The sequence below is a fragment of the Diplotaxodon limnothrissa genome, linkage group LG11 (assembly GCF_057381915.1).
Source record: "Diplotaxodon limnothrissa isolate DT_005_m linkage group LG11, D_limnothrissa_male_GT1.1, whole genome shotgun sequence".
NCBI lineage: Eukaryota > Metazoa > Chordata > Actinopteri > Cichliformes > Cichlidae > Diplotaxodon > Diplotaxodon limnothrissa.
Genome location: NC_140606.1, coordinates 560,775 through 577,463, shown reverse-complemented (window position 1 = coordinate 577,463; position 16,689 = coordinate 560,775). Strand labels below are relative to the sequence as shown.

The window sequence follows — 16,689 nt, the reverse complement described above, 5'->3', positions numbered from 1 at the left end:
AATTTATTTAAAAGTATGAACAGCATCAATGACTTTGCACTTCAGGAGCTTCGGTCAATAAGACTGGAAAGAGGCTTTAGCTGATTTGAAGTCTAGAAAGAAGCTAAACAACTGGGAAGTCCACAAACTTATGACGATCTCAGCTCCCAGACACGGGAGAATCTGGTGGATCATAATCGAGCATTTTCTTAAATTCATATTTTTATCGTAAGAATACAGAAAGATAATCTGCTCACGTTAAACTTGTTTGGTCGCGAAGCAGCGACGTCGCAAAATGATGACTTCACGTGTTGACTTTGTCGTCAGACTGCGCGACAAATGTAGTCTTATTTATTTACGGAAGCTTAAGCCAGGCGGTAGTTCGCACTTACATCCTGGATAAGGAGAACTACTGGATTTGATTATTAAATATTTCTTTCAACTCGCGAACATTAACTTCAGTCGAAGTCTCTTTAGATTTGCCTCTAAAGTGCGTTGACCTGTTAGCCTAGCTTAGCCTAGCAGCACTGCTCGGCCGAGATGTGTCCTGAGCTAGCACCGCCGACAGCATGACAGCACTGTGATATCTGGTGTTTGTGTGTGACTGTGTTAAACTGCCGCTGGTTAAACAGGGTTTGTACGAAAGTGGGGCTGCTTCCGGACCGTTCACAACATGTTAAACGTCCCGACCCAGTCCTTTCCGGCACCGAGCTCCCAGCAGCGGGTCTCTCCGTCCGGCCAGTCCGGGAGGAACAAGGTAACTCACTTTCTGGATCCCCCGAACACCCGTGAATCCCGCACACGCCCGTTACACACTTTATTGTGTTGATGCGCTTTCTCCCTTCTTTACTTTTGTAACCATTTATTAATTATCCTCCAAAATATTTATTGCGCAATTGACTTTTTTTTTACATTTCTCTTTATTATTCTAATAAATCAGAGCTTCTATTCTGGCAAATAAGTCAGTGAGTTAAACCTGGCACATAAAATAAACTCGCAGTGGAAATAACCGAGTAATCTGGAGACACCTGTGTCGTCGTTTCCGCTTATGAGAACAACTGAACACTTTTTGCCACATAAATCAAGATTTCACGTTGTTACCTGGAAATGTCGAATCCAACAACGAGTTCGTGCCTAATTTATTCCAAGTGAAAATGTTTTTTGTTTGTTGTTTTTTCAGTGGCGGAAGCAAATATTCTGCTAAATAAGTAAACGTAAAATAATGTCAGAGCTTACTTCGTGGGATGCATCAGTTGTTGTGTATGTGAAGTAACAAGGCTGGTTGCTGTTATGGCAGATTTATGTTTTGCATTAGAGAGCAGTATTTATTCGTTCAGAGTTTTGGGGTTTTGAACGTCACACCATTAACATCTGGCATATTAGCAGAATTGAGTTTCCACAAAGCTCCAGAGCTCTGCTGTCTAAAATGAGTTCCTAACGTTTTTCATGACTCTGCCCTCAAAGGTGGCCTTGAAGCCGGGCCACAGTCTCATGGACTGGATTCGGTTTGCCAAGAGTGGAAAAGATCTTACTGGACTCAGAGGGCGCCTCATTGAAGTTACTGAGGAAGAACTGCAGAAACACAACAGGAGAGAGGACTGCTGGACCTGCATACGAGGTGAGTCTGCAGAGGCCTTTCTTCTTGGAGAAAACTTCATGGCACTTCTCTTTGTGAAGTTTGTCCTTTTGACAAACTATATAACAAACAAATATGACAAACTAAATAGATGCAAGTAAAACACAGCAGAAAATAAATAAAGTCAAAGACTCAACGGTCCTGTTGCTCTATTTTCACCTGTAAAGCAGGAGTGGGGCAGGCGGAGGGTTACCCTGGTGCAGGTGTGCCGCGGTCAGTGGAAGAATCCGCGAGTTTCTCTGTGAGTTTCCCATTACGTCGTAGCTACTCGGTGCTTGCTCTGAAGTTTAGGGTTTTTTTTCGCTGTAAAAAGAAGTTTTCTTCCCACGCACAGCGGACACTAATGTTTTTGTCACTTTTTATGGAATCAAACTCAAAGTAAGGTCAGTACTTCCACGCTTTAAACGCTGCACGCTCATACTCTCTCCGCACTCGATATATAATATACTGTTGACCTGCACACAGCTGTTGTCACTAACAGCGCACTCGCTTACGTCACTGTCGTGAGACATTCTCGCAAAAAATCACGGTTTTAGTAACGCAGTAACGCAGCGTTCCTACGGGAAAGTAACAGTAATCTAATTACCGTTTTTGCAATAGTAATCCCTTACTGCCCATCTCTGATCACGATACACGATATATCACAATATGTCTGAATAACCTCCAAAAACAAATGTGATTTTCAACCATACACGGCCCAACATTGCACAGCTGTACTCATTCAAATTCACCGTTCAGTAAGTTTTTCTACTTTGAACACAAAAAATCTGAATGAATTGAAATGTTTTATTTGAACCCTTGTGTTGTCCTTGGGACATTTTTGTCCTCTAAAGAAATGTTTTGCTCTCAACAATGTGTTTTTTATTCATCAGATGGTCTGAAAATAACAGAAGTTATTCATTACTATACTATGCATGACTGGAATAAGTTTTAAGTAATTTGAGTTATTTATGGGATTTTTATTGGATTTTATGACATCTCTTGTCCTCGGGGACAAAAATGACCCCAAAGTACAAAGTGTTGCAAAGAGCCGTATTTTCACACCATACTGCTTTCAAACATCTTTGATCTTGGATCACTGATGTGTGGGGTCAAGCACTGGTCATAACAACCACAACCACAACAGGCAGCACAATGAGGAGGCAGGTGCTCTACATTCAATTACATTTTATTTATACAGCGCCGAATCACAACAACAGCCGCATCAAGGTGCTTCATATTGTAAGGTTGACCCTACAATAATACATACACAGAAAGTAGCTCACAGGTCTCCATTGCAGTGGAGGCTTGTGAGCATACTTTTTTTTTTTTTTACCATGTTGTGCAAAGCAATGACCAGTAGGACAAAGCACATATTGTCCTCTAGTATAATGAGGAGGGAGAATCAATGTTCAGGAAGATCCAGGGTTAGAAGATATAGAAAATATTTGTCAATATTTAGAGCACATGCTACCCTTTCTCTGAAAAAGCACATCAGCCACCTGCAGAAGTGGAAGAAGGCTATGAAGTGAAGAAAAGTGATGAAGAATCTGAACTATGTTCAAGTAGGTTCTCAGGCATCCAGGACATGGTAGTCTGAGGAGCTTGTCCAAGGACACCTTGGTAAGAACTCCAGACTAGAGCACACAGAGATTGAACCAACAACCATCCAATTAGCAGATGACCTGCTCTACAGCCAACTCAATGATGAACAAGGAGGGACAACAAGAGAGGAAGAAAAATGGACCGAATGCAGCTGTAGGCATATGTGGGTGTGTTGATTCTTACTGCCGTGCATCCAGTAGAGTCGCTACGGCCAGTTTATGACATCCTGAGTCTGGTAGAGAAGTTTTAAAGGTGACACAAGATTAATCACAGAAGCACAAAAAGGACATAATTTCTTGATAAAGACACAATAGATGATCGTCGTTCATGACACAAACGTGCTCCCATTTGAGGTGTATGGAACAAGTGGGTGTTCCTCCTGCTGTGATGTAAGATCCTGGTACTGATGTGACTGTATGAGCACCAAGTCCCCTTCAGAGGACTCTGTCCAACAGAACATCCAAGTAAACCAGGGAACTATGAGACAAAAACATGGGCAGCATGTGATGCAGGTCCAGCTGTACATGGAACATGCTCGTGTGCGATGGCAAACCGTCTGTCCTGCAGTCAGGACACGAGTTGTCCCTAACATTGCAGGTTTCCAAAAGAAAACAATCACCTGTAACAGCTTGTTTACTGTATATGCCCCTTGGCCTGCAACTGCAGAAAGAATGCTGTCCATGATGGGACCAGTGCAGAGGAATAAACCTGAGCTTCCTCCTGCACTTGGGTCAAATATGGACACGCCTTTGTCCTCATGAAAGTTTGCCTTCACTCAGACTCATGCCCTCCTACCATGCCAAAATATAGAAAACTGTCAGGCAATGAGTTGGAATAAAGTTGAATAAAACCTTGAAACACAGAAATGATATTTTATACTTGACAGGGGATTTCTCTAAATCACCCCGTAGTTCTTCAGCTAAGACGCCTGAGTTAGAAAACACAAACACTGCAGTTGTCTTTACTCGCGAGAGCAGTCATGGACGCACGACCTGCGTCTCATCACTGTCTGCGTGCTTTATTTATACTTGTGTGTGTGTGTGTGTGTGTGTGTGTGTGTGTGTGTGTACAAATAGCTTCTTATTCTAAGAACTCTGAGCTGAGGTTCCCCTTTTTCTAAGTCTGTATGTTCTTACAGAAAGAGGAAGCTATTAGTTGTTTATCACACAAAAGTACATGTCAAACGTCACGTAGACATTTGCTTAGTGATCAATAAAAGAATACATTTCATGAAGCTGATCACATTATATAAAAACTATTTTCCTTTGACAGTACTTGTTGCTTTATAAACAGTCAAAGCAAACGGGGGCATTTTTGAGCCCAGAGGACAACAGATGTGATTATTTGCTGCCAGTAAAAAACTTGTAGTTTAAAAACAGTTTCCTACATTAACTTTGACATAAACCCGTCTGTGATCATCTGTTAAAGCAGCCGACTCTGGTTGTGAAACGATAATCACAATAACTGATGATTTAATTTATTTTTTACCCAAAAACAAAGAAACATTTTGTATAAATGAGACATACATTTGAAATGGAATAAAAAAAATAGTGTCAAAACAGTGCCCAAAATGTAACATGTAGGGTAAATTTTGTGGTCATGTGTTGGTCTTAAGTAAAACTAAGCTGTAACACTGAATTGATTGGCAATTTATACTTTTAAAAACAGTCAAATGAAGTGGGGTCCCGTGGTATCAGGAGGACATTATGAGGGTTCGCCACAGAGGTTTGTCACAGTGACGATGCTGTTCGTCTCTTTCTGTCGTCAACAACACTGATATTTAACAAAAGATCACGGCAACAGAAAAGGGCATCGAGCAATGTTTCATCAGACAAAACAACTGAAATTAAAAATGTGCTCCTTTGTGCTTAAACAAAAACTGTCTAAACAAAAGTGTAGACGGCGACTACAAAAACCCCCGACTGGTGCAATCCAAACGACAGCGAGTCTCAAACTCCCGCCGCCACCATGTTTTTCCCGATGTTGTAGTAAATAAACACGCATGCTGAGTGCAGTGTGTCAGGTTGGGAGGGGGGAATTAGTGATGCATTTGCAGTGTGTGGGAGAAAAAAAACTCAGTGAATTACATGCAGACAGCTTAATATTGCCATGGCGACGTATACTCAATGGTTACGATAAAGCCATTTATGTGTCGCACGTGGAAAAACTCGCGATACCTCGCGTGTATTCGATAAACATGGCCCGCCCTAGTTTGAAGCTGTTTCATTTAAGGTAAAGCAGACGTGCTGCAGCCTTTGAGGACGAGGTCTCTCTGTGTGAGGAGCCCAGTCACTGATAACACAGCTGATTTCTCAGCAGAGTGTGCACGCTCACGATGTGGGACCTTTCTGGGTTTTCTGGGTGTATTCTGTGTAATTTTAAAAATATAATTAATTAAAAATATGATAATATTGAACAATCGTTTTATACTGTTTTATCTGTTTCTGTCTGCAGAGGACAAACATAACTTAATACACAAAACGTTGTGTGGATGTTTTTGACAGGTATGGTGTATAATGTGAGTGCCTACATGGACTACCACCCTGGTGGAGAAGAGGAGCTGATGAAGGCAGCAGGAGTAGATGGAACTGAACTCTTTGACCAGGTATGGAAGCAAAAAGTAATTGCAGTGTATTGTATAGTCTGGAATGCATCTGCAGATTTATGATAAGTGGTAAACGTTTAATTGGTTTACCAGTGTGCACACGAAGCGCCTGTAGGCTCATTTTCCTATCAAGCATCACTGGAATCAATAAATCAGTTACAGAGTCGACTTCACATGTCCGCTCTTTATTCTAGGCAGGATTTGTTTGTTTAGTCATGCCGATGTGTTTAGCTTCGATTTTAGCGTCAGACTGTGACATAATTCTTTATCAGTTTCAGAGTCAATTAAAACGACTCTCCTGTTGGCTTCATGTGTGAAAGTGGGGCCTCGCTAACGGGCAAAGCTGAGCAGAGGTGAAAATAAGTCTGTAAGACTGCAGCAGGACTTGTGTTTGCAGTATGATATAGATTTGTAAGCTCAAAGCTTCAATTCAGCTTTATTTACACAGCGCCAAATCACAACAACAGTCGCCTCAAGGGGCTTTATAGTGTAAGGTAGACAATACATTGATAGATACAGAGAAAACCCAACAATCATATGACCCCCTGTGAGCAGCACGTTGGTGACAGTGGGAAGGAAAAACTCCCTTTTAACAGGAAGAAACCTCCAGCAGAACCAGGCTCAGGGAGGGGCGGGGCCATCTGCTGTGATTGGTTGGGGTGAGACTGACTTGGATGAGTGTATATGTGTGTTTGTGAGCAGGTCCATCGCTGGGTCAACTATGAGTCTATGCTGAAAGAGTGCCTGGTGGGCAGGATGAGCACCAAGGCCGCCACAGCTGTTAGAGGTACACAGAGATTTACATCCGTCTGCACTCTGCAGAAAAACACAGCCTTTAACTAAGTCTATGAAGCTGGGGGTCGGGGGGCTTCTCACAAGTATACATGTAGAAACTGCTGTGACGCTACATCCTGGTGCTGCCATAGTTGTGTTTAAAAAATAAACATGTGTGCAGCTGTGACCAGTTTATTGGCACATCTGTAATAAATACACATAAATATAATCGAGTCATGCTGTGTATGTTCATGTTTAGTATGATGTGTTGTTGTTATTCCAACTGAAAGTTTTTGCTGCACCTAACATGGTTTCGTCTGTTGCCATAGCAATCCTCCCTCCCCCACCTGTGACTGGCCTCGCCTCACCGACTTCAGTGGCTCCTCTTCCAGACAAAGACTCTCGCCCTCGGTATGAAGGACAGTAAGCACCTAAAGAACACATCTGATAAGGAAGCTCTCGAGTGACAAAATCCTCTTCTTCCTGTTGCTGCAGGTACGATTGGTTCCAGACTGATGGCACTGTTCATCTGGTTGTTTATACCAGAAGAAAGGTAATCGCTCCACCTGTGATGTGCTGTAAGATGGAGCTCTTCACATGCCCCCCTCTACACTGTGTGCATCCAGGCCCTGACTGTTATTGAGCTCCACTTGTGTCCTGTGTTGCTTTCATTCCTCTAACCAGTACAACCAGTACCAGCTGTGCACACAGTAACTGTACCATCTGTATGTGTCAGATACCCAGCTCAGGCTGTACCACTGTCGATCTAAAGGCAGGTGTTCTTCGACTGGAGGTGCTGCTGGGGAAAATGTCCTACATGATTCATTTGCGTGAGTATTGCTGTGTTGCATCGATCCTACGCAGCTCACTGCGCTGTGTCGTTGCAGCAGTCTTTCACTCTACATAATGAAAGCCCAACTCTCAGCTGTCCAATCTGGCAAACACAGAAACATTTTCATTAACTGTTGTTATCATCTGCCTGTCAGTCATAGCAGACTTGTGTAAGGAGGTAAGGTTGTGTAAGGTGTGGCACTAAGCTAAGAGGCCTTAAAGAGCTGCTGGGCTGGAAGTGTGATACACTACTTTAAAAAAGCACCTCAGCTGTAAAAGGCTCCTGGGGTCATCAACGTGGCCCTGCTGCGAGGCCGGCAGCATAGGTGCATCTATGAAAAGCAAACTACAATAACTCACATGAGGCAAACACTGAGCTTCACTGACGAGAGCGGGAGCTTCATACAGCACGCCTCATTCACCCGTACAAGCACCTTTTATCTGCGCTTAAGTTCTTTCTGTCTAACATTGATACGCATTCGTACTCTGATGGGCACGTCGGTAGATCAGCTGATGACCCGCTCTACCTCCTGAGCTATCGCCACCCCAAGAACAGCAGATCAGCTGTCAAGCATGGTGGTGGTAGCATCGTGCTGTGGGGCTGCTTTGCTGCCAGTGGTCCTGGTGCAGAAGAAGGACGACCTCTGAACTCTTCAGCTAGACAGTTAAAACAGCACAGGACAGTGATCCCAGACCTGTTCCCAGCTGTTGTTCTGCATAAAGCAGGTTAACATTAACCTTCCCAAAGCTCCGAGCTGAACTGTATTGAAATATGTGTAAAACTGACCAATTTAAACGAACTGTTCAAGGTTCAACATACCGAGAGACATTTAGTCAAGTATTAGCTGGGATGTATGTACAGTATTTAAGCCTGTATGTATCTGTTTGACTTTGGTGAGAGAAAATACAAAATGGATTTAGATTTGTGTGCTCAATTCTTGTTTGTTATCATTCCACTCTGGGAAAAGAGCCGTTCCAAGAAATCATTAAAAGCCCAAAGAGAGCCTGAGTTTCGTGTAAACGTTTGACCACAGCTACACAAGAGCTTTCTCCCAAGCATTCCTCAGTTGTGGAAGTCCTACAGAGATATTTGTTAGCTCCCACATGTGTTGCTGCTGACTCTCTGTTCTCTTCACCCCTCACAAGTCACAGCAGATGTTTCTCTTTCTGCTGTCATTGAGCATTTCACCATAGAGGATCTGAAAGCTGGGGTTGTAGTCTTGGTCTTTGCTTAGCTTTATAAAGGTGTGAATCGGTGGTATCCAGATTTAGCTAAAATCAGATTATGGTTTGATTTGGTGCCAGAACTACTTGAATGTCTAATGAGACTTTTAGGTGCTGTTACTTGTGGAAGCCCCAGTTTTTCTCCTGTGGAGATTGTTCCTCCAGCTTTTAGCACAGCTTCTGTCAACACAGCCCTAATGTGAGTTTCAAGCTTATGAATAAATGCTTTTGTTTGTAAAATCGACTGTCGTGCTTTTGCAGGTCTTTCTGATGAAGTTGAGGAAAATGTTGCAGGTGAACAACATCTTTGAAAACAGATTCTGTAAAATGAACATGCACTGTCTTGCTGTTGTCCTTAAGTTGGTAAGTTGTTATCATCTACAGTTCACACTGCTTTCTCCGTGGGAAAGATCCAGGTTAGCATACGCAAAGGTGCTCACGGAAAATGGGCGAGTCTCGGTCAACCTCTGGAGTCCCATAATACGTTTGTACGCCAAAAGGACCGAGGTGGGTTCCAACAGCATCACAGATGTGCCTGTGCAGCCCGTTCACATCGCTCCACTCGCTTCCTGCATGCTGTGTGCTCAGACAAAAAGAAAGATACATAGGAGACCACGTTGCTGTTCCCTGTTTTACAGCTCTCTTCTATCGGGATTGTGTGTTGGTGTCTAAGACTGAGGTGAACCACAACACTTACCTGTTCAGACTGCAGCTCCCTGCTGGGACTGTCATGCATGTGCCAGTCGGGAAACACGTCTGTCTGAAAGCGCTCGTCCAAGGTGAGCAGTCGCACAGGCAGCTGGTGAAACGTGTATAAGCTGCAGTTTAGAGGAAGCTTAAAACACCTGTGGAAGCAGGTGTGGTGAGCTGCTGAAGATAGAGCAGTGTTAGAAAGTTTATATTGTGTGGGGATGTTTCATTATCATCTACAACCATGAAGTACACAGTGGTACAGAGTATTCACATCCTTGTTGTTGGTGTCTTAAACCAGGTGCATTCAGTTTGCAGGCCTCCTGTCCAGAATAATGTGCTGCCCTCTTTCATCAGTGGGACAGACTGGTCCCCAGTGCTGCCGCCTGTGTGCGTTTGCTAACCTCCAAATAAAATCAGCATAAGGCATAAAATCTGATTATTGTGCTCATTTCATTTTGATGTGGAGAGGACGCAAACTGAAAATAAGAAAAACACATTACATGAAAGTTGTAAAGTGATTTTCAGTGAGTAAAATAAGTATTTGAACCACATGGAAAACATGACCTTGCACTTGGTGGAGAGCCTCTTGTTGGCAACAGTAGATGGTCAGCAGGTTTGCACACATCTCAGGGTTTGTGCTCTTCCACTCCCGAGTCTGCAGTCCTGATGTCCTGTCACAGCTCTCTGGTTGTTACTTCAGGAGTATCTGACTCATCGATTCATTATGATGTAGCGCACAGCCTTTGTGTGGCTGGGTTGTAGGGGATCGCTACTTATTTTACTCAGTGACCTGCAAATGTGTATAATTCAATTCATATGTGATTTCTAACTTTTATGTAATGATTTTTTACATCACTGCGCATTTTTGTGACAACTGTTTCCACCAGTCTCATTCTAAGCCTTACTATAGTTAAAAATGAGCACAGCTAGATAAGTGATGACAGGTCAGTTAGTAAAATGCTGATATTAGTTTGATTATTTCAATGGCAGCGAATCACAGACAGAAACAGCTCTGACCTTGGACTGTTTCTGGGAGTGTGACATCACCGAGACGGGCACAGCTGTAAATCTTACTGTTTGTTATCTACATGCAGACGTGGAGGTAGTGAGGCCGTACACTCCAGTGGAGCACATATTTCCAGCAGCTTCTAAGAACGGGTCACAGGAATCAGACCTCTACCTCATGATCAAAGTCTACCCTGGTGGAGCGTTCACCCCACACCTCAGCAGCCTGAGTGTCGGTGAGTCACATTCAGGGAGCAGCTCCCAGGGTGGGAACATGGATGAGGTCCAGTGACTTCTCTCTCTTAACCTGTAACAAACAAAAGTACAATGAAAAAACCAATGTGTGCTTTTCCACGTGCGGCACAATAACGCGACCAACTCGCCATCGAACAGTAAATAATGTTCTGAATTTTGATTTGATGAAGGTGTTTAATCTGTGGAAACTGTTGTAATAATGACGCGTTTACTCTTCTAGGTGACCGTGTGGCCGTAAGTGGTCCAGAAGGCACCTTCAGTCTCCGCCCTCTTCGTGATGTTACAAACCTCTACTTAATAGCTGCAGGCACAGGCTTCACGCCCATGGCTCGTCTCATCCGTGCGGCCCTCGAAGACATCGAAACCATCGGGTAGGAGCAAACTTTCAGAAGCAGCGCTCATAAGTGACACCTTTGTATTCAGTGCTGATCAGTAAGTCCATTCATTTATATAAATCAATGTACTTGGAGCAACCATCTGGTTGTTGGTCACCTCCCCGAACTGTATCAGGAGTCTCCAGGGCATGAGAAACAAACACACAACAAGAGGAACAAACACACAACAAGAGGAACAAACACACAACAAGAGGAACAAACACACAACAAGAGAAGCAAACAAACAACAAGAGAAGCAAACAAACAACAAGAGAAGCAAACAAACAACAAGAGAAGCAAACAAACAACAAGAGAAGGACACAAACAACAAGAGAAGGACACAAACAACAAGAGAAGGAAACAAACAAACAACAAGAGAAGGAAACAAACAAACAACAAGAGAAACAAACAAACAACAAGAGAAAGAAGCAACAAGAGAAAGAAGCAACAAGGGAAAGAAACACACAACAAGGGAAAGAAACACACAACAAGAGAAGCAAACACACAACAAGAGAAGCAAACAAAGAACAAGAGAAGGAAACAACAAGAGGAAGAAACAAACAAACAAACAACAAGAGGAACAAACAAACAAACAAACAACAAGAGAGCAAACATGCAAACAAAAAAGATGACTTGCAAAGACCTTACATTCCTGCATTCATTCATTGCATGCTGTGGGTCAGATGTTTGCGTACTGGAGATATTTCCCGTCTTTGTTGTGATCAGTTTTGGGTTTCATTGCTCAAAAAAGTTACTTATTGGTCACTTTTCTTAAATGTAGTGCCGTACGTTACCTTCCAGGAATTTGTTTCACTACTTTTTACACCGTTTTTGCATTTTTCCAAAACGCACTGAAACACACTGTGTGATAATCACCATTTAAACACATAAAGCTACAGCCCCACACACCAACACTGATCTGTCCTAATGAGGACACACGTCATCTTTCTCTTAGTACTTAGGTGTGACCACGAAGCAAAGATGAAAGTGGTTGCCATGGTGATAGTACTGTAGAAACGGAGGCTGACTGCTCATCAGTGCTCATGTTAACTGTTGAAACTTAGAGTGTGTCTGCTGGGCCGCCTCACTCAGCTTTAACGTCGCTGGGTTTTTGGCTAGATTAGCATTAGCATGTTTGCAAAGCTCTAAAGTTGCGTTAGCAGCATGATGCAGCTGCTGTGGATGCAGTTTGCACTCCTTTTATAGAAATAAAAGTCATGTCCATCCACTCTGAAGACTGTGGCACTATGAAGTGCAAGGGGAACTGCGGGATGGATAGACAAGCAAAGTAACAAGGAATTAGACTTCTGGGAACCGGTTCTTGATTCCCATCAATACTTCAGAGTGCTTGAAGGATCTGGTTAGCTGTGCAACAGCTTTAGTATCTCACACCCACTCACCATCTTTGATTTATTCTTACAAATCCAACAAGACAACAAATACGTTTGCACAAACCTGATCATTTTATGAAAACCAAAGTGTTTGGATGCAACATCTGTCTGTCATGTGTGGGTGGTTGATTATATTTTGTTTGAGGCTCTGACACTGTGTTCTTAGATGCTCTGTGTGCACTGTGACCTCTGGTGTTTTACCAGTGAACTCCCTGTGCTCTTGACACTAGTTTGAGAAAACAGTCGTAGTGTTTTTCAGTTGGCTGCTTGCTTCATAACCTACAACATGTTTGTGTGTCTCCAGAAACACAAAGCTGCTCTTTTTTAACCGACGAGAAGAGGACATTCTTTGGCGCTTTGAACTGGATGAACTGGCTGCTAATAACGGCAGGTATAGGAGCTGTGTGCCTGGGGAGGGCCTCACACTGTGGGTCGTGTTAACAACAAGCCTCTAAGGTGGTGCATGTGAACAAACGGCAGGGTGGAGTCATCGGTAGAAAAGAACCCGAGCTCTAAGAAAGAAAAAGAAAATGCAGAGAAAGAGAGACGATGAGGAGAGGAGTAGTAACCAGTTTAGGCCAGTCCTGTTAAATGTAATTTAGATAGCTGGTTCAATATTTGTTTTAGCCTTTGGAGCTTCAATAAGCCGGTGTGTCAGAAAAATAACTCTTCTCAACTGAAGTGAATGGCTGTGGAGACATGTCTACATGTAAAATGGCTCTCGTGTCTCGTCTTCCGTTTGCTGTGTGTTAGGTTTCAGGTGGAGCATGTCCTCTCTGAGCCCAGTGAACGCTGGACCGGCCGGAAAGGTCCGGTGAACGAGCCCATCCTTACTGAGCTGCTGTCCAGGCCTGATGGGTCCAAATGCTACGTGTGTGTCTGTGGCCCTGCAGCCTTCACAGAGCTAACACTCGGGTAGGTAACACAACCGCACTGCTGCTCTGACAAAGTGTTTTATTTAAAAGCCGTCCTCACGGAGATCTATGTTCTGTTCGACTGACTGCACTGTTTCACTTGGTGTGCAATCACAGCATTTAAGAGCGCCAATACAGTCATGTGATACGTCCTAGAAATATCATTGAAACAGGCAGCGAGCATGTTCACATAGACTCCGGCAAAGTCTCAGATTTTATATGATCATTAAATAATAAATGTGTTATAAATTCAAAGGCCAAACTGCCTCAGCTCCGCGCTCTATTTTTCTTTTTTTTCCAAGGACTTGATGTAATTAATGGCACATATTTTTCCACCTGAAATCTTTTTAAAACATTCAGCTGCACGGGCCTAACAACACCACACTGAGAACATTTTCCATGTGTAGCGTGAACTGACTCAGCTTTGTGTTGACCTCCTTTCCTGTGTGCTCTTCTTGTAGGTTGTTGAAGCATCAGGGCTTCAGTGAGCAGGAGCTCCACGCCTTCCAGGGTTGACGTGAAGGGAACACTGTGTTTCTATGCATCGAGAACTTGATGATGCTGATACGTTTGAGGTGCTCTGAGGAACGTCATATAAATAAAGAGAAATATCACTGGTACTGTTTCAGATACAGTGGATCCAGAAAGTATTCATTCAGCATTTGTCATGATCCAGCCTTATTCCAAAATACATTCAATTTGTTTTTCACTTCAAAATTCTACACGTGACACACCATGATAGCAAACTGAAAAACATTTGCTATATATATATATGTTTTTCAGTTTGCTATCATGTGTACATGGCCTTAATGCCTACTCCAGCTCATTTAGCTTAAAGCTGCTCTTAACCTCGTCAGTGAGGTAACCTGCGCTCACTGGGCATATTTAATTGCTGCTCACCTGAATGCTTTGAGGAGTGAACAGCCAGTGACACCTCAGCCTGAGTCCAACCTGCTGATTTTTATAAACACACTGCACCTTCAGTTCTGCCTTGACAGAACCTCATCACCTGCCTCTAGTTTTTAATTCACTTTCATTTATAAAGTGTTAAAATCACAACAGCAATCCCTGCGAGGTGCTTTATATTGTAAGGTAAAGACCTGCAATAACACAGAGTTCACATTGCAGGATGTTATGCCACACAGCTACGAGAGTAGAAGGTTACTAACAATGAAATGTCCCAGGAGTATCTCTGCCTGCTAAAGAAAAGAATAGAATAGAATTCAACTTTATTGTCATTGCACATGCACAGGTACAGGGCAACGAAATGCAAAAGTGTTGCAACAGAAGGAGATTTTTCCAACTATCAAAAAGAAAACTCTAATGAGCGCCACGTGCTTCCTAGCATGGTATGGTGGCACCACCGCCTGGTCACGGTGCCAGTAAAGCAGCCTTTTCCCGGGGCTTTAAAAACGTTGCTCAGGCTAAATTCAAAGGTTTGCTTTGATCATATCAAACTCATTGCTACATAATACAGGCCTCAGCAGTGCCGACCTGTGGCTGTAGCTCAGGTGGTAGAGTGGGTCACCTACTAACCAGAAGACATGATACTAATCCCAGGTTGCTCTTCAGTGCATCCATCGGGGTGTGAATGTTAGGTAGCACTGGAAGCCTAGAAACGTGCTGGCGTGATTGGGTGAATGAACAAGTTGTATAAAGCGCTTTGAGTGCTCAGATTGGGTAGAAAAGTGCTATATTAGAACCAGTCCATTTACCTTTAGCTCCTCCCACAATAGTTGGTGCACATTGTTCCCATTGGGCTGCAGTCTCTGGATCTTCAGTTTCAAAAGGTTCTAGCACTGAGCTACCAGGTGTTTCTTGGTTCTTTGCCCGTTCATAGTCATCACATTTATGCATATAACCTCTCTGAGTGGGTTCGCTGGCGTAGCCGTGTTACATCAGTTCCATGTTTCCTGTCCTTACCCGTGTAGGCAGCTTCTCATCTGTCCTGTTCTGGTTTCCCAACACCTGACCTTGTTAAGCTGGGTGACGTCTAAGCCAGTAGTTAGGCTTAGCTAGCATTTGGGGTCTAGCCCATGCTGCATGCATGTCTTGAATGGGTATAATACTGTCAGTGGATACAATTAGAAAACATCGTTTACATTACAGTTGGTAAACTTCATCAATACTTGGTCACCTAACATGACTTATCAGTCAGGGACGCACATCCACTGTTACAGTCACGCCAAGTACCCCAGTATGGCTCCTCTGCTCCTGCAGTGTGATAACACAACCCTTGAATTGTGCAACAAAGACATTCAGGCTGCAGACAGAACAACGTGATGTGCTATGTAGCTGCAACAAAAATGAATCCAGCAGATTCCATTAGTGTGCGAGCTACACCACAGCTCTGTGTTTGTGTCATATCAGTAATGCCAGCTCACAGTCTGGGTTCAGGGAAACTGCTCTCCTTTAACATAAGGCTTCAAACTTGCATTTTTTGTAAGGGCAGCCTGTAGCTTCAGCTGGAACAAACAATCTTGAACTTGTGGAAAAATAAATTGACACCAATCAGATTTTCTGAGGTTCATTAAAATAAATCCGGATCAATAAAGCCAGAGCAGGCTTCACACCTGCACTGATACTGAAAAGAATAACTAACATCTCCTCTACACATGTGTGGATACAAACACTGTGTTTGCAGCTGAATGCAAACGTTACAGTTAACAGTACATAGAGGTTAAACCAGGTGAAACATTTCTAATCTTGCATTATTTTAATTCATTCACAGCACAAAACTCGTGTGTAAAATGTATTAATAAGAGCGGTGGTGAATTAACATTGGCTGTTTTGTAGCAGATGGGCATCTCACTGCACACTGTAAAGACAAATGAAAGCATTTACACCGAGTGTGGTGCTCAGCTGCCCCGTATCGCAGACACAACCTGGAAACACAGTCTGCAGAAGGTTCATAACATCATCCTCCCATCCAGACCACAGTCTGTGCTCCCTGCTTCCCTCTGGGAAGAACGAGGTTCAGGAACCTCTGATCCAGAAACAACCAGCTCAGGAACACCGTCCTCACATTTTAAACCCTAAACACACACAAGCACACAAAAATAACATTGTGCAAATACTGTAAATCCATGTACATATTTACTCTGTAGGCTTCTCTTTCATTCATGTTCGTTACTCTGGACAATAATGTTATATCGTTTCCACTTCACATCAGATACCAAACTTTGTGTCATAGTTTGAGTATTGTGGTTTTCAGTGACAATAAAACAGTCTAATCCAAAGCCGTCTTAGTTTTGATTACTAATCTTCATAACCTTCCCGGGATTCAGGAGATCAGGTAGTTTATTCACGAGAGCTGTTATTGAGTTTAGGCTCTCGTTTGCTGTGCGACACACTAATAGGTCCCTCTGACAAGCCGCTCTCTTAACACGACATCATGACATCATGTGTTAAGAGCAAACACTAC

The 16,689-nt window shown here is 43.1% G+C and overlaps 1 protein-coding gene across 1 annotated transcript; it reads left to right on the top strand.

The window, feature by feature from the left end:
• The first annotated feature begins 358 nt into the window (after window positions 1-358).
• On the top strand, window positions 359-14,465 carry cyb5r4 (cytochrome b5 reductase 4). Its single transcript, XM_085364963.1, has 15 exons — window positions 359-736; window positions 1,444-1,597; window positions 5,704-5,804; window positions 6,507-6,591; window positions 6,908-6,989; window positions 7,074-7,131; window positions 7,315-7,408; window positions 8,895-8,927; window positions 9,018-9,140; window positions 9,272-9,412; window positions 10,421-10,567; window positions 10,807-10,957; window positions 12,656-12,742; window positions 13,105-13,266; window positions 13,727-14,465. The coding sequence occupies exons 1-15, from the start codon at window positions 653-655 to the stop codon at window positions 13,779-13,781; spliced, it is 1,557 nt and encodes a 518-aa protein (XP_085221089.1). The 5' UTR covers window positions 359-652; the 3' UTR covers window positions 13,782-14,465.
• The last annotated feature ends 2,224 nt before the right edge of the window (window positions 14,466-16,689 follow it).